Below are 25383 nucleotides of genomic sequence, written 5' to 3' on the forward strand. Positions count from 1 at the left end.
AGCAATATGATTAAAACTGTATTATCTTTTTTTTATTATTTTCACTTAGAAAACATCTCAACCTAATTCCATTTACCAGGGCTACACTACAGATAAGGGGATGGAATCAATATTTTGGATAGGTGTAGTGTTTTCATTTGTGTGTTTATAGCCATCGTATAAATTTTTGTTGTCATAGGGAAAGACCCACATTAGTTGCCTCAGGATTCTACTGAAAAGAGTCACAGTTTTTGACCATTAATATAGCCTGATTTTTGGTTAGGGTTCACATGTATGCCAGTGCTTTTACTAAGACTTTTAGGGTAAATTCGTGTAAAAGGTAGAACTCCAGAATAAATATTGTTTGCAAGGAAGCAGCTACTAGCAGAGCAAAATATTGCAACTTAGACAAATCCATAGATCTTATAGAGAACACTCATGAGTGTATTCCATCAAAACAAGAAGCCTTGTGAACAAATAGAATACACTTCCAATGTCAATACAAGAAAATGAAAGGGCAAGTGAGTTATCGATAGCTGTCTTGGATATCCAGATGGATAAAAGCTAATGTCATATACTCTTCCATGGAGTAATTGCTGTTACATCCCAGGCTGACAGTTTAAATAAAACTGTTATTCGAATGCTGTACCATAGAGGTTGATCTGGGACCATACTAACAAGTATTTATGAGTTACCAGCAGGAATTTCTCAAGTTCCATCCAGCAGTTACTATGGTAACAAGAGTTTGGAGATTTAAGTGAAGACCGGCCGGAGTGGCCGAGTGGTTCTAGGCACTTCAATCTGGAACCGCGCGACCGCTATGGTTGCAGGTTCGAATCCTGATTCATGCATGGATGTGTGTGATGTTCTTAGGTTAGTTATGTTTAAGTAGTTCTCAGCTCTAGGGGACTGATGACCTCAGATGTTAAGTCCCATAGTGCTCAAAGCCATCTGAACCATTTAAGTGAAGCTTTAGTATTTGTGGGGATTTTAATGAAACTGGTCCTCATTGTGACCTCACAATACAGCAGCGCCTTTGATAGTGGTATTGTAGTGCGATAGAGATGTAGGACTATGGTTGCATCAAAAAGTCTCATGTGCATACATCTCCGTTAAGAAGTTTTGCCATATTTTAGAGGGATGGCAGTTCACCCTAGTCACAGACCACAAGCCACTGATATATGGTTTCCACCAGCATCCAGAGAAAGCATCACCTTGTCAGCTGCACCATCATATCGGACAGTTCATCACCCATATAGTCCATGTCCAGGAAGACCTGAAAGTGACAGTGGATGCTCTCACTTGGGTCGAAGCAATCACTGACACAGTTGATTTCAAAGCTCCCGCTGCAATGCGACAACCAAACAGCGAGCTGCGAGACTTTTTGATGCAACCATAGACCTACATCTCTATCGCACTACAATACCACTATCAAAGATGCTGCTGTATTGTGAGGTCACAACAACCAAACCACGACCATTTGTGACTGTTGACTATCCGCAGCAGGCCATCATCTCCTTACATGACCTGTTGCACCCTGGGGCACAGGCCACTAAGAACATGGTGTAATGAGCTTTTGTATGGCCAAACATGGACAAAGATTGTAAGCAATATGTGTGCCAAAGTGTGGCCTGCCAATGGAACACAGTTAGCCAGCATTGGAGGGCACCTCTTGGCTTGTTCATTGCGTCAAACTAGAGATTTGAGCATGTGCATCTGGTAATCGTCTGACCACCCTCACCATTGGAAGGGTTTACCTACTGTCTTACAGCCATTGACCATTTCCCAAGCTGATCAGAGATGTTCCCTATGGTCAACATTACTGATGAAACTGTTGCAACCACATTTTAGAATTCTTCAGAAATTTGCCAGATGACCACATTGAATGCTCAAACTTTGTATGCAACCTACATGTACAAATCCGACAGCTACGTCTCATTGCTCTGAAGGCTCAGCAGACCTGTCACCCCTATGATTTTTGATGAGCTATGGAGATGTGATTGTTTCTGTACGACATGACGCAGTGTGCAAGCCACTACAGCCACCTTACAACAGACCGTATTGGATTATCAGTAGGGAGGAATAGACATTCATGATGGGTACACCAATCACCATCACCATTGACAGGCTCTAAACAGCTTTCAGCACCCCATTCTGTGGTACAGACACTCATTCTTGGGTGCACCCACCGCAGACTTGACAAATGCACCAGCTGTTCCACCATAGATAATCTGCAGTGGACATAAGAGGATACCGCTGATGACTCAGCAGCAGCAGCCTGTGCAAGACCTGTTGTTACCTGGTCCAGATGAAACATCCTATTCAACAAGAAATATCATTTGACACTGAAGGGCAAGTGGTGAAGTTCAGTGTTCAGTGAAGTGCAGTGCTATGTATGCAATTGATTACTATTTATGTTTACTCTCTGTGCTCTAATTATTCTGTTATTTACATTCCCTGTGTTTAAAAAAATGGTCATATTAGTTACAGAATAGTTTTAAATGTTGCGATAAAGTTAATTTATTAAATCCACAACACTGTGTTTGTATCTGGTTGATTAAACAGGAGGGGGGGAGAGGAATGGACAATATCTGGGTTTACAGTGAAGAGATAAGTATACTTAGGACCACCTTGTACCTAAGGTGACATACATTGTTTGGGAAAATATATAGGACTATTTAGCTTTTTGGTATGCAGTTGGTTGGCAGCCTTAAAAACGATTGAACAATCCACTTTTTGATGCTGTTCAGCGGCCATTGAGAGAGTTGGAGGATTTTTCTTGTTTTTGCTCAGTTGAAATAAAATTTCCTGCCTTTATTTCTACCTTTTTTCCTTCAAAGTTAAGCTCTATAGATTTTCTCTATATGTATAAATTAAAGCAGTATTTATTGTTATAGTGTATCAGACAGTTGCCCAAGAATTTGAGTTAATTCAGTCACATTAGCAAATTACTGTAAAAGTTCATATCCAAGACCACTTCCCATTCTTATACCTAGGGCCATGGACCGTGATAAAAGGATACTATAGAGCTTGTCAAGACAGTGCATAATTTTTGCAGCAAATAAAAATATCAGAAAGAATTTTCAACTTATAAATAATTTCAGTGAAAATAAAACTGAATGAAGGGCAAAAAGATGTGAAGACCTATGGTAGCTGCAATCACGAAAACAGTGAAAGAAAGGGTGTTAGATGGCTTATCTCTAAGAGAAGCTACCAAACAGTATTTGTGTTCCAGAAATATTCTCCAGAAAGACTCATACCATGGAGCTAATTTCAAGTAGGCACATGTGTGTTGTTTCAAAAGATGTACTTAGGAACTGTTTTCATAGAAGAAAAGGAATTTTAACTTGAACAGTATCTCTCGCAATCTGGTAAAACATGATACAGGTTGTCACATGAAGAGATTAGGAAATATGCTTTTGTGTTGCACTGAATTCCTTGAAAATAAATAGTAAAGCTGGAAAGCAATAGTATGCAGACTTCATGAAGTAGCTTAAATATCTTCTTCTTAGGTCTTCAACGATGTGGTTGGTTAGCAGCAGTTCACTATGAATTTGTGTGTTCAGCCTTCCTCTTGAGAGCAGTACAGGTGGTGCAGCTGCTATCCTCCATGATGTGTTTGGTGTATTCTAGTCTTGGTGTGCCTCTTATATTTTTCCCTTCTACTGTCCCTTAAACGATACTTTTCCTGATACCATCATGTCAACCTAAATATGCCTTTAGGTTAAGAAAACCAGGAGCAATAGCTACTGATTTTAATAAAGTTAATTTTCAGCTGTTTTTGAAAAATATTCTTAAGTTATGGAAAAACACACATTCATTCCAGAACACATCTACAGCATCAATGAATCAGCCATGTGGATACATCATATTCAGAAAAGTGTTTGCTCCTGGAAGAGGAGCCGAGCAAGTGAGATGCATTTCCTTGGGGGCGGGGAGAGATTAGATTAGATTAGATTAATACTTGTTCCATAGATCATGAATACGACACTTCGTAATGATGTGGAACGTGTCAGGTTAATAAAAGAGGTCTGTACAAGATATTACATTACACAAAATATTGCGTGACACAAATGTTTAAGTTGGGTTTTTTCCCCCTCCCGTAATTTATATCTAAAAATTCAGCCAATGAGTAGAAGGAGTTGTCATCTAGAAATTCTTTTAATTTATTTTTAAATGTTGGTTGGCTATCTGTCAGGCTTTTGATGCTGTTTAGTAGGTGACCAAAGACTTTTGTGGCAGCATAATTTACCCCTTTCTGTGCCAAAGTCAGATTTAACCCTGCATAGTGAAGATCATCCTTTCTCCTGGTGTTATAGATATGCACACTGCTATTAACTTTGAACTGGGTTGGATTATTAACAACAAATTTCATAAGTGAATATATATACTGTGAGATCACTGTGAGGATCCCTAGATCCTTAAATAGATGTCTGCAGGATGACTGTGGGTGGGCACCAGCAATTATTCTGATTACACGTTTTTGAGCAATGAATACCTTTCTATTCAACGATGAATTACCCCAGAATATGATGCCATACGAAAGCAGTGAATGAAAGTAGGCATAGTAAGCTAATTTCCTGAGATTCTTATCACTAAAATTTGCAATAACCCTAATAGCATACGTAGCTGAACTCAGACGTTTCAGCAGACCATCAATGTGTTGCTTCCAGTTTAACCTCTCATCAATGGACACACCTAAAAATTTTGAAAATTCTACCTTAGCTACAGACTTCTGTTCAAAGTGTATATTTATTACTGGAGTTGTGCCATTTACTGTACGGAAATGTATATACTATCAAAATTTAAAGAGAGTCCGTTTGCTGAGAACCACTTAATAATATTGTGAAATACAGGGTGATTCAAAAAGAATACCACAACTTTAGGAATTTAAAACTCTGCAACGACAAAAGTCAGAGCTAAGCACTGTCTGTCGGCGAATTAAGGGAGCTATAAAGTTTCATTTAGTTGTACATTTGTTCGCTTGAGGCGCTGTTGACTAGGCGTCAGCGTCAGTTGATGCTAAGATGGCGACTGCTCAACAGAAAGCTTTTTGAGTTATTGAGTACGGCAGAAGTGAATCGACGACAGTTGTTCAGCGTGCATTTCGAACGACGTATGGTGTTAAACCTCCTGATACGTGGTATATTAAACGTTGGTATAAACAGTCAACTACCCGAGGCGATGGATCAGCCGCCAGGCAGCCCGTGACAGAGCACTTCATCACTGGCCTCCAAGAAGCCCTGATCTTACCCCCTGCGATTTTTTCTTATGGGGGTATGTTAAGGATATGGTGTTTCGGCCACCTCTCCCAGCCACCATTGATGATTTGAAACGAGAAATAACAGAAGCTATCCAAACTGTTACGCCTGATATGCTACAGAGAGTGTGGAACGAGTTGGAGTATCGGGTTGATATTGCTCGAGTGTCTGGAGGGGGCCATATTGAACATCTCTGAACTTGTTTTTGAGTGAAAAAAAACCTTTTTAAATACTCTTTGTAATGATGTATAACAGAAGGTTATATTATGTTTCTTTCATTAAATACACATTTTTAAAGTTATGGTATTCTTTTTTAATCACCCTGTACATCATTTACAATTACATCACTTAGTTCTTGGTTTTTGGATGTTATTACTATACTTGTATCATCAGCAAAAAGAACTAACTTTGCATCTTCATCAATGTGGAATGGTAAGTCATTAATGTATATCAAGAACAGTAAAGGACCTAAGACCGAACCATGTGGGACCCCGTACCTGATAGCCTCCCAGTTTGAGGAAGCAGCTGTTGTTTTAATATTACATGAACCACCTATTTCAACTTTCTGCATTCTTCCAGTTAAGTATGAATTAAACCATTTGTGCACTGCCCCCCTCAAACTATGATGATTTAGCTTATCTAAAAGAATTCCATGATTTACACAATCAAAGATCACAAAAAATACCAATGGGTGATGTCCGGTTATTCAGAGCATTTAATATTTGATCAGTGAAAGCGTATATAGCATTTTCTGTTGAAAAGCCTTTCTGATAACCAAACTGACATTTTGTTAGTACTTTATTTTTACAAATATGGGAGACTACACTTGAATACATTACTTTCTCAAAAAATTTTGATAGAGCTGTCAGAAGAGAGATTGTGCTGTAGTTGTTGACATCCGACGTATCCCCCTTTTTATGCAATGGTTTTACAATGGCATATTTCAGTCTATCGGGGAAAACACCCTGCTCCAAAGAGCTATTACATACGTGGCTGAGAATCCTACTTATCTGTGGGGAACAAGCTTTAAGTTGCTGGAAATGCCATCAATTTCTCTAATAGGTTTCTAAGATTTTAACATTACTCTATAAAACTTATTAATGTATGTTATTCTGTTAACTTTACCTCGGCCATGTGCTACAATTTCTAAATACATGCATATTAGCTGCAGCACTGAGCCACTTAGCTCTTTCACTTGTTTTTCTTTTTAGTATTATAGTAGTTTTAAGAAAACTTCCGAAATGAAATTTTCACTCTGCAGCGGAGTGTGTGCTGATATGAAACTTCCTGACAGATTAAAACTGTGTGCCAGATCGAGACTCGAACTCAGGTCCTTTGCCTTTCGTGGGCAAGTGCTCTACCAGCTGAGCTACCCAAGCATGACTCACGCTCCGTCCTCACAGCTTTACTCCTGCCAGAGTCTCATCTCCTACCTTCCAAACTTCACAGAATCTCTCCTGAACATCGCCTGATGACATTTCAGGATTTTTTTAATCCCCTGTGTTACCTCATCTTTGTTCCCTAGATTAATTGCCAGGAGACCAACCTTACAATCACAGAAAGAATTCCCACTCTGTGCCTCAAAACTGATCGTGACCTGAGCATCCTCCCACCACATAAAGACCTCACCATAATTGTTGTGGATCACAGTAGTTGTGTAATGGAGGGTCTTTCTCCAGGTGTCCAGCATGTCCACTCAAAAGGCCTGCCTACAAGCCCAGTCTCAGAAATGCAGCATAAACTCCAGTCCCATCTCAAATACCTAGACCCTTCCCCAAACCTGGCCTGACTGTTTCCCTCCACATTTCCACTGTTTCATTGACACCCACTTCCTATTTATTTGGCAGTACCTATAGACCAACTTCATATCTTAACTTTGATGTGACCACATTTTATTTGAGTATTAGCACAAACTAAACATCCACAAAGATGCAGAGCTTCTGCCAAACTGTGGCCAAAGGACAGCTAGTTGACTCGACCAAGTTGGGGAGTATGGTGTCAAATGTGATTTGGTTGAGTGCAAATGCCGTTTTACAATCTCTGTCATTGAATATTCGTATCTTGTTGTCCACTGAGTGAGACCGAGATAAGGCCAATTCAGAAAGGTTTTGCTGCCACAATTGAAGTTTAGGTAACTCATAGAACTCGTAACAGGAAAATCGATGCACTGAACACGGAGTGAAGAAATATTTGGTATGTATTCCCCGAAATTTTGTGGTTTCTCAGATTCCTTCACATGATGTGTACTACAGAGAATGCTAATATGTAGTTGAATTAAAAATGCAACTTATGTCAAAAAGCAACTCTTTCTACAGTTCCAGTGTAACAGCTCATTTGAAAACTGGCTGTGGTAACTGACACTCATAAATTTTGCCAGTGAGTTGAATAGTCAAGCCAATTTTGGACCTCGTGTTGAATACTCAGTACTTCATGGACTTTTGTTCCAGCAAATTCGACTGAACTTCCTACAACCAGTTACAAAAACATGAATAAGAGACAATGACATTTCTCCAGTTCAGGGGAAGTATTTTCTTGAACTATCCTAATTCCTCAAGAAACATGAGATTCCAGTGATATTTTATTGCCAACTAAGATTGTAGGTTATGAATACTGATATTATAATCCACAAGACAGACAGGTATTAAGTTGCTTGTGAAGTTTGTAAAAGTATTTTGTCTTATACTGGACAAACTGCTTGCTCGACAGAGGAACCTTGTGTTGAATATGCTTTCTTCAGTATAACAAGTCTGTGGTAGTTATTTCTACTGTCCATCTAATGGATTATGCCAATGTGGGTTCCTAACTAGAGCTTCAGCTATCTGGTGTTTGCTGTTTAAATAGCTATAGAAATGGTGAATGGCTTGTGGTTCTCTCTCATAACAAATCAAACTGTTTTACCTGTCTTAAAGTCATGGAGCTCTGTTAAAATGGCAGCGTTCATTATTATCTCTGCGCGGCATTTTCAGTTAAGTTAATCTTAATTCATGTGTAATTATGTATGTGCACTTCATGGACCTCAAGGTTCAACACACTTTGAACTGTCTGGACAGAACACAAAGCAGCTGTCTGGTTTGTGAAGCACTGAGTAGATTATGTCTACTAAAAATCTTACTGAGTACTAGAAGATTGTTTCATTCCTTCAGTCTTGGTTCTAGAAGAATCTGATGTCATTTGCTCCTAGCTCCTACAGTTATTGGGGACATACAAATTGTTACCAGAGGATTTATACTGTATGTATGATGGACATGATCTAAATGTTCTTTGGGACAATGTTAATGGCATCTACTGTTACCTTTCAGTGCATGATCTGCTGCTTGAAATGTCTTTTGAAGTTTTTTTATCCTCTTTGCTATCTGCAGACTTAATTATATGACCTGCACACTTTCCTCAATTGATATCATTGTGTAAACTGACAAGTGCCTTTTGGGCAGTGGAAAGAAAGTGGAAATATTTTTCCAGGTAATTGAAGCCTCAAAGAATGGGGGAGAACAACCAGATTCAAAAACAGGGGTAAACAGTTCACAATTTTTTGTTAGTGTTCCACAGCCACGTCATTCATAGACATTCTCTACCATTTCATCTGATCAAATTTGTCTTGGAAGCTGTGGCTCAAAATTTTGTATGTATGGAATGTCAGCTTAGTGATTTTTTTAAATCTATGGTTTCCATGCAGCAGCACGTAAACAAGTGGTAATGTACCGTTGAACGATGTGATAAAAGTTTTTCTAACATAATGCTATAAAATGGTTTGTTTATCTATTTTGTGAGACTTAGCATTTACATGACATTTATTAATGGGAATAAAAGATTAAAGTTTCCTTGTTTGATAGGAAAAATTCGTAATACAGAAACGCCCATGGTGAAATCTTAAAGGCAGCGTGATGCATTAACAAAAATTTCACTAAAAACTAGAAGAAACTTTCAAACACTCTTAGCCACATAATTTAAAGCTTCTCATATGAAAGGTTGTGTGTGCATACATTTATTAAGTGTCACTTTGTGAGCCAGGCTTTGCTTCCTGAGGGAAACTGCACTAAATTTATAATTATTGTTTGGTATCTATGTGAAACACTAATCAAAAGTTGTTTATAATTTTACTTTAGTAATGAAATCACTTCAGTACTGTAAAAAAATATAATGCAGATGAACTTCAGCATAGACTCTTTTCTGCTAACATTATAACACAATTTGTCTTAGGAAGATTTCTGGCTTCAGACTTGGTCCTGGGTCCCTTTTGTAGTGAAAACTTAATTTAATTTGTGAAGTGTCATTGGTAATATACTCTGTGAAAGGCAGGGATCTGGGTTCAGATTTATAATTTTCCCAGGTTTGAACTATAAGCAAACCTAAAATTGCTCCTGCTGCACTGTTAATTGAAATTGATGTTTAGATCCAGATTGAAAACATACTGCTCATAATAAATTTAAAATTGCTTTGTCAGTATTTGTTTTATGGGATCCTTTTTTTAAATTGTTATTCTACAGCTTATGTAGTATCATGGAATACATAGTTGTTACATTTGTGATGCCTTGCATAAACATGCCTTTCATAATCATTCTGTACAATTTGTGTCTTACAGTTTTCACTGTTTTTTAATTATTTCTTTCGATATAATGATTGTATAGTGCATAAATGTATCTTTTGTTTTAGTGAAAACTGACGCCAAACAATGCGAAAAAAACCACATTGTATGGACAGCAGCACAAGATAGACACATCATTGGTTGTGATCTACATACAGGAAAAGTTGCTTTTGATATAGCGACCATGGGTGGATTTGTATATTGTCTTGCTGTGTCACCCCTTGACACTAACAGGTATTGTAAATTTGAAAGTTCAGAATATTCTTTCTACCCTCTCTCTCCCATCTCTCCCCCCTCTGTCCCCCTTCTCTAACCCTTCTCCCCCTCTCTAACCCCTCTCCCCCTCTCTAACCCCCCTCCCCCTCTCTAACCCCCCTCCCCCTCTCTAACCCCTCTCCCCCTCTCTAACCCCTCTCCCCCTCTCTAACCCCTCTCCCCCTCTCTAACCCCACTCTAACCCCTCTCCGCCTCTCTAACCCCTCTCCGCCTCTCTAACCCCTCTCCGCCTCTCTAACCCCTCTCCGCCTCTCTAACCCCTCTCCGCCCTCTCTAACCCCTCTCCGCCCTCTCTAACCCCTCTCCGCCCTCTCTAACCCCACTCCCACCTCTCTAACCCCACTCCCCCCTCTCTAACCCCACTCCCCCCTCTCTAACCCCTCTCCCCCCTCTCTAACCCCTCTCCCCCTGTCTCCTCCCTTCCCCTTGTCGCCTCCCTTCCGCCTTTCTCCTCCCTTCCGCCTGTCTCCTCCCTCCCCCCGTCTCCTCCCTCCCCCCGTCTCCTCCCTCCCCCCGTCTCCTCCCTCCTCCCCGTCTCCTCCCTCCTCCTCCCTCCTCCCCGTCTCCTCCCTCCTCCCCGTCTCCTCCCTCCCCCCCGTCTCCTCCCTCCCCCCGTCTCCTCCCTCCCCCCGTCTCCTCCCTCGCCCCCCCGTCTCCTCCCTCGCCCCCCGTCTCCTCCCTCGCCCCCCCGTCTCCTCCCTCGCCCCCCCGTCTCCTCCCTCGCCCCCCCGTCTCCTCCCTCGCCCCCCCGTCTCCTCCCTCGCCCCCCGTCTCCTCCCTCGCCCCCCGTCTCCTCCCTCGCCCCCCGTCTCCTCCCTCGCCCCCCGTCTCCTCCCTCGCCCCCCGTCTCCTCCCTCGCCCCCCGTCTCCTCCCTCGGCCCCGCCTCCTCCCTCGGCCCCGCCTCCTCCCTCGGCCCCGCCTCCTCCCTCGGCCCCGCCTCCTCCCTCGGCCCCGCCTCCTCCCTCGGCCCCGCCTCCTCCCTCGGCCCCGCCTCCTCCCTCGGCCCCGCCTCCTCCCTCGGCCCCGCCTCCTCCCTCGGCCCCGCCTCCTCCCTCGGCCCCGCCTCCTCCCTCGGCCCCGTCTCATACTGGGTTCTATTACCTAAGATGTTTTTGAGCAAATCATGTACCTGAGAACCTACTCAACATGGTAGTATCTGTTAACAGTCTGCGGTGGGGCATTGTCAGAGCTTTCTGGAAATCTAGAAAAGTGGAATCTGCCTGTTGCCCTTCATCCATAGTTTGCAGTATAACATGTGAGAAAAGGGCAAGCTGAGTTTCACATGAGCAATAATTTGTACAATCTTCTTAATTTGTGGACATAAGATTCTCGGTATCTAGGAAATTTATTATATTTGAATGAAAAATTCTGCTGAGAACAGATGTTAAAGTTGTTGGTCTGTAATTTACCCTTCTTATATACAGGTGTAACCTGCCATTTTTGTAAAACTGAACTGGGATTCCATACGGACCTGGTGATTTGTTTGTTTTGAAGTTTTTCAGTTGTTTCTCTATGCCAGGGACGTCGTCCATACTGAAGTCATTATGATGGTCAAATGACAGTATGTTTGTGCGATTCTCCTGCATGAAAAATTTCTTAAGCGCAAACAAAGCTTAGCATTTGTTTTGCTGTCTTCAACTGCCGTACCAGACTGGTCAACAAGTGAATGAATGGAAGAGTTAGACCCACTTAGCAATTTTCCATAGGATCAGAATTTTCTCAGGTTCTTGAACAGATCTTTTGCTAAGGTACAATGGCAGTAGTTGTTGTATGCTTCATATATAGATCTTTTTACAGACACATGAATCTCCACTTACCCATGCCTGTCACCATTTGCACATTGTCTTTGAGCTGAGAGTGCCACAGGTTTTGCTTCCTCAGCATTTTCGAAATTTCATTGTTAAACTATGGTGGGTCTTTTCCAGCCTTAATCCACATACGATGGCATACTTCTACAGACCATGATTTACGATTTGTCCGCAAGATGAGTCCTAAGAATGCTGACAGAAGACCACAAACAGCAACACATTGAAACTGCCCGCAAATTTCTTCATTGCCATGCAGATGAAAAGGACAACCTTTTGGATTCAATAGTCACGGGTGATGAAACTTGTGCTGGACTTCACACCTGACCCCAACTAATGATTACAAGAGTGATGGCATTCCGATTCACCCAAGCTGAGAAAATTGAAAAGAACACAGTTTGCCAGTAAAGTCATGGCAGATATGTTTTCGGATCGAAAGGGGATATTGTTGATCGACTTTTGTGATTCAGAACTGAAGAAGAGGAATGTTGAGCAAGGGCATAAGCCTTTCCCCATGACAATGCTCGCCCCTACATCGCCCATCAAACTATGGATCTTCTGCTACAGTTTGGATGGGACATCATCATCTGTCCTCCCTGTATCCCAGACTTAGTACCCAGTGGGTACCAGTTGTTTCCCTATTTGAAAGAACACTTGGCTGGAAGGCACTTCAGTGACAACAGTGAGGTGAAATATGAGGTCCTATGTTTCTTTAATAGCATGACAGCAGCCTGGTATGTCATGGTCATACAGAAATGTATCGATTGAAATGGCAATTCTGTGGACAACTAGAAAAATGTTCAAGCTTCAAAATTATGTACAATTTATTGTAAGTAAACATTTCTTTATATTAAAAAAAACTGGAGATCTTACTTTTGGGATCACTCCTGTGGATATCAAAATATAATGTGTTATAGAATGTAAAGCTCTTACACAACTGTATTATGAATAAAGTAAACTTAAGAAGGCAGTAATATTAAGCAGAGGGGGCAAAAAAAGGAGTGAGGATCATCTTACGAACTTTGCATTACAAATTCAGCATTCTACTAGTTACTTTACAAAGAACAGCAAGCATTAATTGGCAGATAATGTTACATATGATAGGTACATAATCCATGACGAGAAATGTTTAGTCATTTCACATAGTCTAGCAGACACGTATGGAAATATATCTTTTCTTCCAATCTGATGCAAATATATTTTGCATGTTTCTGCATTCCTTTCGCCTTATGGAAATTGGTGAAGCCTACTACCAGGCTCTGCCCTCGAATAGCAGTATACTAATCGGGTCCAAAATGGCTTCCTTGTACCATGTGATGTTCGATTGGCCATTGGTACCACTCAGTCTTTGGCAATTCAGACATAAAAAGTTGTCGCTGCTTTCTTTATTCAGAGCTTTGTTTCCTATTGACTGCTGCCTCCTACATATGTTCATTTTTGTCTCATACAAAGTGTTGTACTTTTGTTCTTGTTGCCGTCGTCACCAACCTTTTATAGGACCACAGCTCACTTAACTCCCTGACAATAATTTTTTTCTGAAGTCAGATAACTAATTCTGTTGTCTTTATTGTTGCTGCAGTATTGACAGATGAATTACTTAATTTCTTTATCTACATCACTGCTGATGGTGCCAAGTAACGAAACAATATTTTGCAGGGAGTCATGTTTCTTTTTAATATTTTTAAAACTATGACTCTGAACATTCCAGAGGCATTCCTGTGCCTCATAGTGTGTGAGAAGTTTGTAAATTTTGCTTCTTTTCCACTTCATTTCATCAAGGACTACATGGAAAGACAATACGCAACACTATAGACAGAGCAAAAACGAATACTAGCACAGCGTAGCAGCATTTATTGATAGCAGGCCAAGAACAGAAATCCTTTGATCTGTAATGACACAGCCCTGGAACAGTGGTTTTGTTGTGGAACATGTTTTGTACTCAGTTTAGACACACCTTAAGGAAGAAGTGAGCAGACCTAGGCCTGTGCTCCATGAACTATTTTTGTCATTCATTGAATGTATTGCCATAATGAGGGACTGTGTGACATTTGTTCTGTGGTTCTTTGAAAGAAAAAACAAAAATAAGATAATTTAAAGCATCCCACTCTGGTAGTTTTTATTAAGCCTGTGTCATGAACATTGTTACAGTATAATGGTACTCAAAGTTTCATGTAACTGTTATTTGTACATCCCTTAGTTGCACATTTTTCTTTTTAAAGTTACACATTATCATCCATCTGCCCATTCCATCTTCTCAGTGTTCATGTCCATCATTTCATTTGTTGGCCCTGTGTAGGAGGAGATTGCAAGTTTTATTTTTCAAGCTTTATTTTTCCCCATGTGGCAGTGTGCTTGTTAAATGGATACATGTGCGTACATTACCATACTGTGCTGCTCCACATTGCTTTTTAGATGCACATTTATTACCATAATAGTGGAAATGCTGACATTAAATTGTATTTCTTATTGATATTCTGATTCATTTGTTTTCCTTGTGGCAGATTGTAATGCACCAGTCCCTCCAAAATGTTCTGTTCGCTTCCCATTAGGGGTGACTGACCTTTCCCATCTGCTTACCTTTTAGCTGTAGTGCTGGCTTCTTGCTGTAGAGGTGGGGTGTTGATTGCACCATTTGACCTTCAGTAAATCCACAATAAAGTCTCCGTAACATCTTGGTGACATATGACACCAGTTGTGTAGTTGTTATTTGTCTGTCTTATTTATCAACATTTTGTGTTTATTGTGACAATAAATCAGTAACCCCCTGCAGATCTGGGGGTTAGAATAAGCCCGAGGTATTCCTGCATGTCATAAGAGGCGACTAAAAGGAATCTCACATATTTCGGCCTTTATGTGATGGTCCATTGTCGGGTTTGACCTCCACTTTTCCAAATTTTCCCAAAGAGCGAGCCAATTGGGGAAGGGCGCCTTACACGGTCCATCATGCGCTGAGACCTCATCCGTCCTTTGTCGATGTGGATCTGCACTTCCGCTCATTCTCCAGCTGTTGGGTGAGGTCACCCTCCTGGGTGCATTTTCCTCCATCCACTGTGTAGTATCGTTTTCTGCGCTGACAATGATAATGGACATGTTTGCTTGGTTACACCTGATATCCAGCACGGTAGCCAGTCCGTTGTGGTAGGGCCGCCATGTACCCTGTTAGTTGAAGCCCCCTGACCACACAGGGATCGCTCTGCTGAAGCCTGCGCCATTAACTCCCCGTGTATGCCAAGGAATAGATGCCTGTCACCCTGGGGCATCAGGACTCCCAGCAATGGCCATCCTGGTGCGATGGTGTCTTTCCATTGCAATAGCAGGAGAGCACCATCATACCAGTGCTCAAACCTGGCAAAAACCCACTTGATGTGGATAGCTATCGGACCATCAGCCTCACCAACGTTCTTTGTAAGCTGCTAGAACGTATGGGGTGTCAGGGGTAGATTGGGTCCTGGAGTCATGTGGCCTACTGACTCATGCCAGGGCAGTTTCTACCACTGATCATCTTGTGTCCCTCGAGTCTGCCATCTGAACAGCCTTTTCCAGACGGCAACACCTTGTTGCCGTCTTTTTTTATTTACAAAAAGCATATTACACCACCTGGTGACATCATATCCTTGCCACATTATACGAGTGGGGTCTCCGAGGCCTGCTCCTGATTTTTATCCAAAATTTCCTGTCACTTCCTACTTTCCATGTCCAAGTTGGTGCCTCCCACAGTTCGCCCCCATATCCAGGAAAATGAAGTCCCGCAGGGCTCTGTAGTGATTGTATATCTATTTTTAGTGGCCATTAAGAGTCTAGCAGCAGTGTAGGGCCGCCCGTCGCACCTTCTCTGTATGCAGGCGACTTCTGAATTTTGTACTGCTCCACCAGTACTGGTGTTGCTGAGCAGCGCCTACAGGGAGCCATCAAAAGGTGCAGTCATGGACTGTAGCCCATGGTTTCCAGTTTTCAGCTGCAAAGTCATGCGTTATGCACTTCTGTTGGTGTTGTACCATTCATCCTGAACCAGAACTTTACCTTAATGACGATCCACTCATTGTAGTAGAGACATATTGATTCTTAGGACTGGTTTTCAACACTCGATTGACTTGGCTTCCTCACTTTTGTCAGTTTAGGTGGGGTGCAGATCACTCTACACTGCTGCAGCTCTACAGAGCCCTCGTTCAATCCCGCCTTGACTATGGGAGTGTGGTTTATGGTTCAGCGGCAATCTCAGCATTTCATTTACTCGACCCAGTGCACCACTGTGGTGTTCAACTAGCGACGGGAGCTTTTAGGACGAGTCCAGTGACTAGTGTCTTGCTGGAGGATGGGGTCCCTCCATTGAAGCTTAGGCGTGCACAACTGCTCACCAGTTACGTTGCACACATTCGTAGGTCTCCTGAGCGTCTGAATTACCATCTCTTTTTCCCTACCCATGGTGGTTCATCTCCCGCAGCAGTGCCCCAGGTCAGGGCTTACAATTGCAGTTCGCATCTGATCCTTTCTATCCGAACTGGAGTCCTTACCTTTACCACCTACACTTGAGGTCCATTCACGTACACCTCCATGGTGTACACGCAGGCTGTGGCTTCCCCTGGACCTATCACGTGGCCCTAAGGACTCAGTTGACCCCATGGCTTTCCGCTGCCACTTCCTGTTAATTCTTGACATGTACCGAGGCCATGAAATGTTTTACACCAACAGCTTGATGGCTGATGGTCACGTCTGCTTTGCTTATGTCCATGGAGGACATATTGAACGGTATTCCTTGCGCAATGGCTGCGGTGTTTTCACTGCAGTAGTGGTGGCTATATCTCATGCTCTTGAGCACATCCGTTCATGTCCTGGGGAGTCATTTCTTCTGTGTACTGACTCCTTGAGTAGCCTACAAGCTATCAACCAGTGCTACCCCGTCATCCTTTGGTAGCAACCATCCAAGGGTACAGCCCTGGAACAGTTCAGTCGTTCAGTGGGATTTGTCTGGACCCCAGGTCACGTTGGAATCCCAGATGCCAGGTCATGTTGGAATCCCAGGCAACGAACTTGCCGACAGGCTGGCCAAATAGGCTACGCAGAAACCACTTATGGGGATTGGCTTCTCTGAACCCGACCTGCGTTCTGTCTTATGCCGCAGCCGGCCGGGGTGGCCGAGCGGTTCTAGGTGCTACAGTCTGGACCGCTACGGTCGCAGGTTCGAATCCTGCCTTGGGCATGGATGTGTGTGATGCCCTTAGGCTAGTTAGGTTTAAGTAGTTCTAAGTTCTAGGGGACTGATGACCTTAGAAGTTAAGTCCCATAGTGCTCAGAGCCATTTGAACCATTTTTATCTTATGCCACAAGGCTTTCAGCTTTGGGAGATGGAATGGCATAACAGTACTCACAACAAACTGCGTGTCATTAAGGAGAATACGAATGTGGGGAAGCCTTCCATGCAGGCCTCTCGCAGGGAACCAGTTGTCCTTTGCCATCTCCGCATTGGCCATACGTTGCTAGCCCATGGTAACCTCCTCCAACCCGAGGACCCACCTCGGTGTCGCTGTGGCTCACAAATGACTGTCATCCATCTCTTGCTGGACTGCCCACTTTTAGCCACTCTGCGGTGGACTTTTAACTTTCCCAGCACCCTACCTTCATTGTTGGGCAACAATGCCTCAACAGCAGCTTTAGTTTTATGTTTTATTCAGGAGGGTGGTTTATGTCATTTTATCTAAGATTTCGCGCATGTCCTTTGTCCCTCCGTGTCCTCCACCCTAGTGCTTTTATGGTGGAGTTTTCAATGTGTTGCAGAGTGGCTGGCTTCTCCCTTTTTATTCTCATGGCCATTGTAATCCGTTTTCTTGTTTTACTCTCTTCTAACTGTTTCTTTAGTCTCTCTGTTGTTTTCTTGTCCTCTTTTGTTCATTTTAGTGTTTGTTACCTTTCCTTTATTCCTGTGGTTTTTCCTTTCTTTCCGTTTTGTGTTGTACGTCTTGTTTGTTTTATTCTCCCCCTTGTGGCATTGTTTCATTTGGAACAAGGGACTGATGACCAAGCAGTTTGGTCCCTTCCCCTCCTCTTTTAAACCAATCAAATCAGTAACAAACTCCTGGAGTTGGAAAGACACCACAATATCATTTACAGTAAAAAGTTGTATGATATCAGTTAAGGGTTAATGAATGTCTTATACTGAACTTTACTTATCAAGCTCATAAATGCATTTATTCCAAGTACCTGTCTTGTCTGAAAAAACAACATGTAACAGATGTATTTTTAAACTATTATGACTTTATTATTATTATTATTAAATGTGAAAATAATCTTATTTGGACCCTAAAATTTTCTCTCTGTAATTATTTTTCAAGTATGTGTGGATAAAGTCAATATGACTATAATTGACAATGTTTTCTTAGATGGAGCTCAAAGCAAACAATAACTATGTACTCAGTAACAAGTGCTCTCTGATCGTGATGCACAATTTGTTAGGATAAAAATTACGGAGACTTTCATTACAGATTTCCCTCAGCTAAAATCAAATTCAATAATTAATGACTCTAGGACAAATATTTCGAGATGGTTGGGGATGCAATTTATACTGAACCAAATGCTGACATAAACCTTAATCTATTCAATGATAAATTCTTATCATGATTTGAAAATAGCTTTACTCTAAAAGTAATCAGAAAGGACATAAATAATCATGTGAAAATCCATGGATAACTAAAACGTTTAAGGTATCTTTTGAAAGGAAAAGAGAAGTGTATATGTTGGCAAGAAAAAGCGGAGATCCAGTAGTACTTGCACATTACAAAAATTACTCAAAATTAAAAGTTTTTAGATAGTCAAGGAACATGCACCATGGCACATTTACATCTACATGGATACTCTGCAAATCACATTTAAGTGCCTGGCAGAGGGTAATTGCGAGTAATTCTGACAACAGACTTAAGTCTGTATGAAATGAAATGCAGCGAAACGAGACAGAACAGTACATCACATAACAGGTTAACATCACTAATGATTAAAATGGATGGCTGTAAGTGATCAGTAACAGCTAATAAATATGTGGAATAATCATTTCTTAGAAGTAGTAGGAAATATAAGAACAAATGGTTCAGGAAATAAAATCAGAGCAGTATGTAGAAAAAGAAATGCTAATAAAATTCAATCAGTGCATTTCTCAAGCACTTCTTCTTCTGAAATTAAGAAAATTATATCTTCTCTCAAAAATGAAAGCTCATCTGGATTTAATGGCGTGTCCGACAGGACACTGAAGACTTGTTCCCTGTATAATAAGGGCTACGTTTCTAATGTATATGATACATGGAGGGCATTTTTCCATAGAGGTTGCAATATGAGGTTAAAACCCTCTATAAGAAAGGTGATTAGGAGTGATGTCAATAACTACCAACTTGTTTCAGTACTCATACATTTTCCAAAACTTTTTAGTAGGTGGTACACTGTAGAACAGTATAACACTTGAGCAACAGTAATATCCTTGGTAAATCACAGTTTGAATTTCATAAGAATTGCTCAATTGAGAATGCCATTTATGTGTTCATTCACCAAAATTTCACAAGCATTAGGTAACCAGATAGCACTGACTGGTATTTTCTTTGATCTCTCTAAGGCCTTTGTATTTGTGAATCACAGAATGCTCATAGATAAATGGAAGTTTTATGGAATTGGTGATATAGCCAACCAATATCATATCTAACCAAAAGAATGCAGAAAATTGTTCTTCATAATGTAAATAGGTGAGTTTTGGGATTGCAGAGGGATTACGCCAACCTTTTGCCACAATATTTTGGCTGATAATCATGCAGCCATCTTCAGGTGAGTGTTTTGCAATGGAGATTGGTAGTTCATTTTGCTAAGTTTATGGCAAAAATCTTAAAGAAACAGTATGCCAAAGCAATCTCCCACTCACCTATAGAGACTTCTGCTCTTGTCAGTTTGGCAGAGGACAATTTGCAATTGCAGAGGGCTGGAATCTACGGAATACCTTGCCAGTATGGCAAAGCCTACATTGGTTAGACAATGTGCGCAGTTCGTGAAAGATGCATTGAATATGATCACCACATGAGAATTTTGCAACCTGATAAGTCAGCCATAGCCAAGCATTGTATCTCCACGGTACATTCCATGGATTATTCTGCCATGGAAATCTTGGCCTCAATGAAGCCCTTCTGGAGGCAACTTTTAACTGGGTAAGGTGTGGGAACCAGTGATTTCTTTAATTTCTTCCAAAAGAGCACGAGCACGCATTTCGATGGAGAGCATGCTTGTAGTTTCACCATTATGCATTTCCCTGCGTGCCACAGATGGAGCAATATACGAAGAGGGCGCTCATGTAGTGACTGTCTTCATGCATGCTTCTCCACGCCAATTTTTGGTATAAAGTTAGCAATGTGAACTACCAATCCCCAGTACAAAACACTCACCTAAAAATATCAGAATTAATGTCAGCTAAAATTCTGTGACAAGTTAACATAATGTGACTGCGATCCTAAAACTTCATGGAATACTCTTTATGCCAGAAAAATTTTGAGACACACAGGTGAGATTCTTCTGATACGGGAATTGTTTCTTTTTTCAGATGACACTTGTACTGTAATCAATCCAAATGTATACTAAACAGTGGAAGAAATGGTAAATACTGTTTGCAAAAGTATTATTGAGTGATTTTCTGCTAATGGTCTCACTGTGTTTCAGTTCTACATGTCTGGAAGTACTACACCAATGAAAAGTATGACGTGCTGAGAAAATAATATGTTTGATGTAAATAACCCACTACACTCCAGAAGGGACAATGAAGTACATAAGTATTCCACATTAAGTATCACTTCAGCACAAAAGGGGTGCGGACAGTGCTGCTACAAAAGTTGTTGATCACTTACTCAATGAAATAAAATTTCTGATATGAAGCAAAGTAAAATATTAAAAAAAAATTTGAAAAATGTTTTCCTTGACATATCCTCCTGTATTGTAGAAGAATTTTTGTTTATTTAATAAGGAAAAAGATCATGGGTAAGAATACTAATTTGCATCTTTATTATTTAAAACAAATAAAGGAAAAAAAAAACCTCTTGGTCCTCGGTCAGCAGGCGCACACATTTACAAAAAATGTGTACTGTAAATGTAAAATGACTTGTTCCATATCGCTATGATTAATCGTATGAATGATACTTGGAATGTGAAACTATATCCAAAAAGCAAACAAATTTTTGTCTTGCTTTATTTTCAGGATCGCTGTTGGAGTAGGGGATGCAATGATTCGTGTGTGGAATCTCAGTAATAAAAGTAAGATTGATATTACCGCATTTTGGCAGAAGATTAATGGGAAAGTAACAGCAGTAAGTATTAAATATTTGTGTAATAGTAATTGTTGGTGACATATTTTTATGGTTTACACAGCATCTATGAAAAGTATTATCAGCAAGTATGATTTTTTGGGGGCATAAATGTTAGAAAGTAATATTTTCACTTTTGTTAACGCTATGACTACAGTGGATTGCTACAACAGTCAAAGCACTCTGTGACATGAGTGCCGTTGACTACAGCATTTGCAAACTCATGGTGCTGTCAACTGCAGTAGAAGTTTTGAGACACATGCTTGTTTATCATTTACATATGATAGAATACAAGGCCCATTTGCTTACGACACTTCTGGTATACTCTCAACAAATCTTTTAATTTGCTGTAAATCCAATAGATGCTGTTTCAATGTACAATACACTGCTTTGTTTTCAGTCTAATTTTTGGTAGGTGTGTACCAACCATTGACCTTTGCTATAAAAGCAACAGGCAGGAATTCAGTGTACATCACCTGATTTCATTGTAAAGCTGATGTCAATGCTTTCAGCAAAATTTCACCACATTTCTTAGTTCACTGTAAATACAGTAGATGATGCTTCGTGTACATGTGTGTTTTCTGTCATTCCTGCATTGTGCTGTGATACTGTTTTGTTAGTACAGACTACAATAAAAATTATAAATATCATAAATAAATTCTCTCAACTTTCCCAGTGCCAGTTCAAACGTCTGAACAATAAGCAAGTTGAGAAATTGCGAGTAAGACGGAAGTATTCATCATTCACTGCACGAGGAGTGTGCTGATTAGTATCTGGGGTACACACACAGTGTTCCATGCAGCAGTCAAAGGGTTAATTTTGGATCTCAGCTATGTTTCCATTTTGAGGAATTTGTAGTCATAAACAAGAGAGTCAAAACTAACATGTTCTTAAAAAGTAACTGAAGAAATTCCATGATCATGAAATAAATGAAAGACTAAAAATAGGAACAACCTGTGAAGAGTTACGTATTAGAAGAGGCTGTGAAAATTATTTTTACTTTTCTGTTTACTGAACACAGATTACCTATGGTGAACTGCGTCAAGGGGAAAAAGAAAAACTTATGTCTATAAGAAACAGTAATTCTGCTCTGATTTAAAAGAGTGAGAAATATTGACTTTAGGGTGTGGGAAGAAGAGAGAATAATTAATTTTTCATCAAGAATGAATGTAGAGTTGATGAACTTTGAAAACAAATGTTGTGAGATATAGTAAAATGATCAGTCAAAGAGAATACCATGGAAGAAGCCAGTGTGTAGTAGGTGCTTGAAATAAAATGGCAGCTGAAATCCAAATAATTATCAGTTCTCTGCCAAATCTTGTAATGGGTATTTTGTTAGTGGAGATATAGTATTGCACCTTCCATGATGCAAACTAAATATATCTAACCCAGATTTATTATAAGGAGATGGTACCTAACAAATTTAGGGACCAGGGCAGCTGTATTTCAAAAATATGCTCCTCAAATCACTTTAGTACTTTGCTGGCCATAAATCATAGATAAATGTCCTGCTGGAAACCACAATGTTCAGTGTAGTAGAAAATAGATCTGAAGAGATTCATTATTCACAACTCTTCTGCTAGCCGCATGTGATAAAGACCCCAAATTGAATGTCCCCTGTGGCATAATATTGCCACCACAAATACGCCCCTCACTGTGTGTCTAGAGTTGGCATTATTCTTGAATACTGTTATACAATATGAACATAATAATGTTTAAGATAAATGTGATATTTGGAACACACAGCTAATTAAACTGAACGAACAGAAATAGAGTTTTGACTCATATAATGATACAACATATTATGCTTGAAGGTGTCTCGGGCATGCAGCCGGTTGACTGGTCATTGTAGAACAAACTTTTGATGGCGTAACGTGCCATCATCATCAGGTTACTCCTGCTGACTGACGTCCTAGGCTGGCGGGTGGTGTGGTATATATACCTGTCGCCTCTCCCCTCCACTGACTCTGCGTATGGACCGGGGGATGTGCAGGCCGCGGTGGTGGGGGTCGCTCGCGCTGACGAGATGACTGATGGGTGTCAGTATACATGCCGCCTTCGGCGGGTGTGGTGCCCCTTTCCGCTGCTCCTGCAGAACTTTTATTGCTGGATTCCACACTTGGCTGAGTTGAAATCCGTTGTCCTTGTTAATAAGGTTCTCGTGCAGCCGGATTTCAATTGCTTCCTTGTATACACATTGAACTTCTTCGAAGTACCTTTACAGATGAGACAGCGAAGAAACTTCGGCCGCGTGCTGCTGCACCACCAAGACTCTACGGACTTTCAAAGGTACACGAGATGGGCACTCCTCTGAGACCGATAGTGAGCACTATAGGAGCGCCAACATACCAGCTTGCCAGACACTTGACCGCAGTATTGAGTCCATTGGTTGGCAAATGTGGGCACCACATCAAAAACTCAGCTCAGTTTGTGGAACATATGGGGAAACTCAAGTTGGCCAGCTCAGATCTTATGGTCAGTTTCGATGTTGTATCACTTTTCATGAGAGTTCCACTCAAGGATTTGCTGGATCTTATTGAGAAGAAATTTGGGCCCAATTCACGAAAGTATTTAACTTTGTGTTCACGTCAACATATTTTCTTTTTGATGGACATTACTACGAACAGACAGACGGTGTACCTATGGGTAGCCCTCTGTCACCTGTGGTGGCCAACATGTACATGGAAGAGTTTGAGGAGAAAGCTTTAGAATCAGCACCACTAAAACCAACAGTTTTCTACAGATATGTCAAAACATATTCGTCATTTGGCCACACAGGGAAGAGAAGCTCCAACTGTTCTTACATCATCAGAACTCTATCCACCCCCAAATTCAGTTCACCATGGAAGTGGAGAAAAATGGTCAGCTACCAGTCTTGGATGTTCTGGTACAGAAAAAGCCTGATGGAACACTGGGACACAGCGTCTACCGGAAGACAACCCACACGGATCTGTATCTTCACCCCTCCAGCTGTCATCACCCGTCACAAAGGGAAGGAGTACTAAATACATTGGTTCACAGAGCTCGTGTGATTTCCGACGAAGAAAGCTTAAAACCGGAACTAGACCATCTCAAGTATGTGTTCCAGAAGAACAGCTATAGTGACTGACCGCCAAATTCGACGCGCCTTTAAGCAGAAGACCACACCACAGCCAACACCTGATGATCCACCGAAAGCAACAGCCTACATACCATACGCAGGCAATGTATCTGGAAAAATAGGCAGGATTCTAGGACTTCATAACATCAAATGCATCTACCGCCCACCGCCAAAGATCATTTCCCTTGTAGGGACAGTGAAGGACGATTTAGGACTCTGGAAATCTGGAGTTTATTTCATACCGTGTGAGTGTGGCAAAGCATATGTGGGGCAAACCATTCGCACGATCGAGGAAAGGTGTACTGAACACAAACGGCACAACGATCTCCAACACCTACAAAATCTGCAATAGCAGAACATTGCCTCGAGACAAATCATCTTATGAAATACAAGAACACAGAAGTCCTGCACAATACATCCTGCTTTTGTTACTGTGTATACAAGGAAGGAATTGAAATCCAGCTGCACGAAAACCTTATTAACAAGGACAATGGATTTCAACTCAGCCAATCATGGAATCCAGCAATAAAAGTTCTGCAAGAGCAGCGGAAACGGGGCACCACACCCACCAAAGGCGACATGCATACTGACACCCATCAGTCATCTCGTCAGCACAAGCTACCCCCACCACCATGGCCTGCACATCCCTCGGTCCATATGCGGAGTCAGTGGAGGGGAGAGGCAGCAGGTATATATACCACACCACCCGCCAGCCTAGGACGTCAGTAACCTGATGATGATGGCATGTTACGCCATCGAAAATTCATTCTACAATGACCAGTCAACCCGACTGCATGCCCGAGAGACTTTCAAGCATCTCATTCGCCGGGAAAACCTACGAACACACGCAACATATTATAATTTTTCAGTAATAAAACAGTGTTAATGGCAAATGTTATTTCCCTTTCCCGGGTGTGTTCTTTACTGCAGGTTGTTGCCTGTTATTTTCTTAGTGGGCAAATAACTAACAAAATGCAATTAAAAATTATTCAGGAACATATGTTTCTGTGGCATTGTGTTCTGATTTCAGCTGTGTCTCAGGTTATTGTCTGTTAATGATTCACT

At 41.2% G+C, this 25383-nt stretch overlaps 1 protein-coding gene across 1 annotated transcript in view; it reads left to right on the top strand.

The window, feature by feature from the left end:
• Nucleotides 1-25383, top strand: part of LOC126174816 (gem-associated protein 5) — a 313470-nt gene that overhangs the window by 58655 nt on the left and 229432 nt on the right. The window contains exons 6-7 of the mRNA XM_049921193.1: nucleotides 9891-10056; nucleotides 21113-21221. Coding sequence (XP_049777150.1) covers nucleotides 9891-10056; nucleotides 21113-21221 — 275 coding nt within the window. The remainder of the gene's footprint in view (nucleotides 1-9890; nucleotides 10057-21112; nucleotides 21222-25383) is intronic.

Source organism: Schistocerca cancellata, chromosome 3 (assembly GCF_023864275.1).
Source record: "Schistocerca cancellata isolate TAMUIC-IGC-003103 chromosome 3, iqSchCanc2.1, whole genome shotgun sequence".
Classification (NCBI taxonomy): Eukaryota; Metazoa; Arthropoda; class Insecta; order Orthoptera; family Acrididae; genus Schistocerca; species Schistocerca cancellata.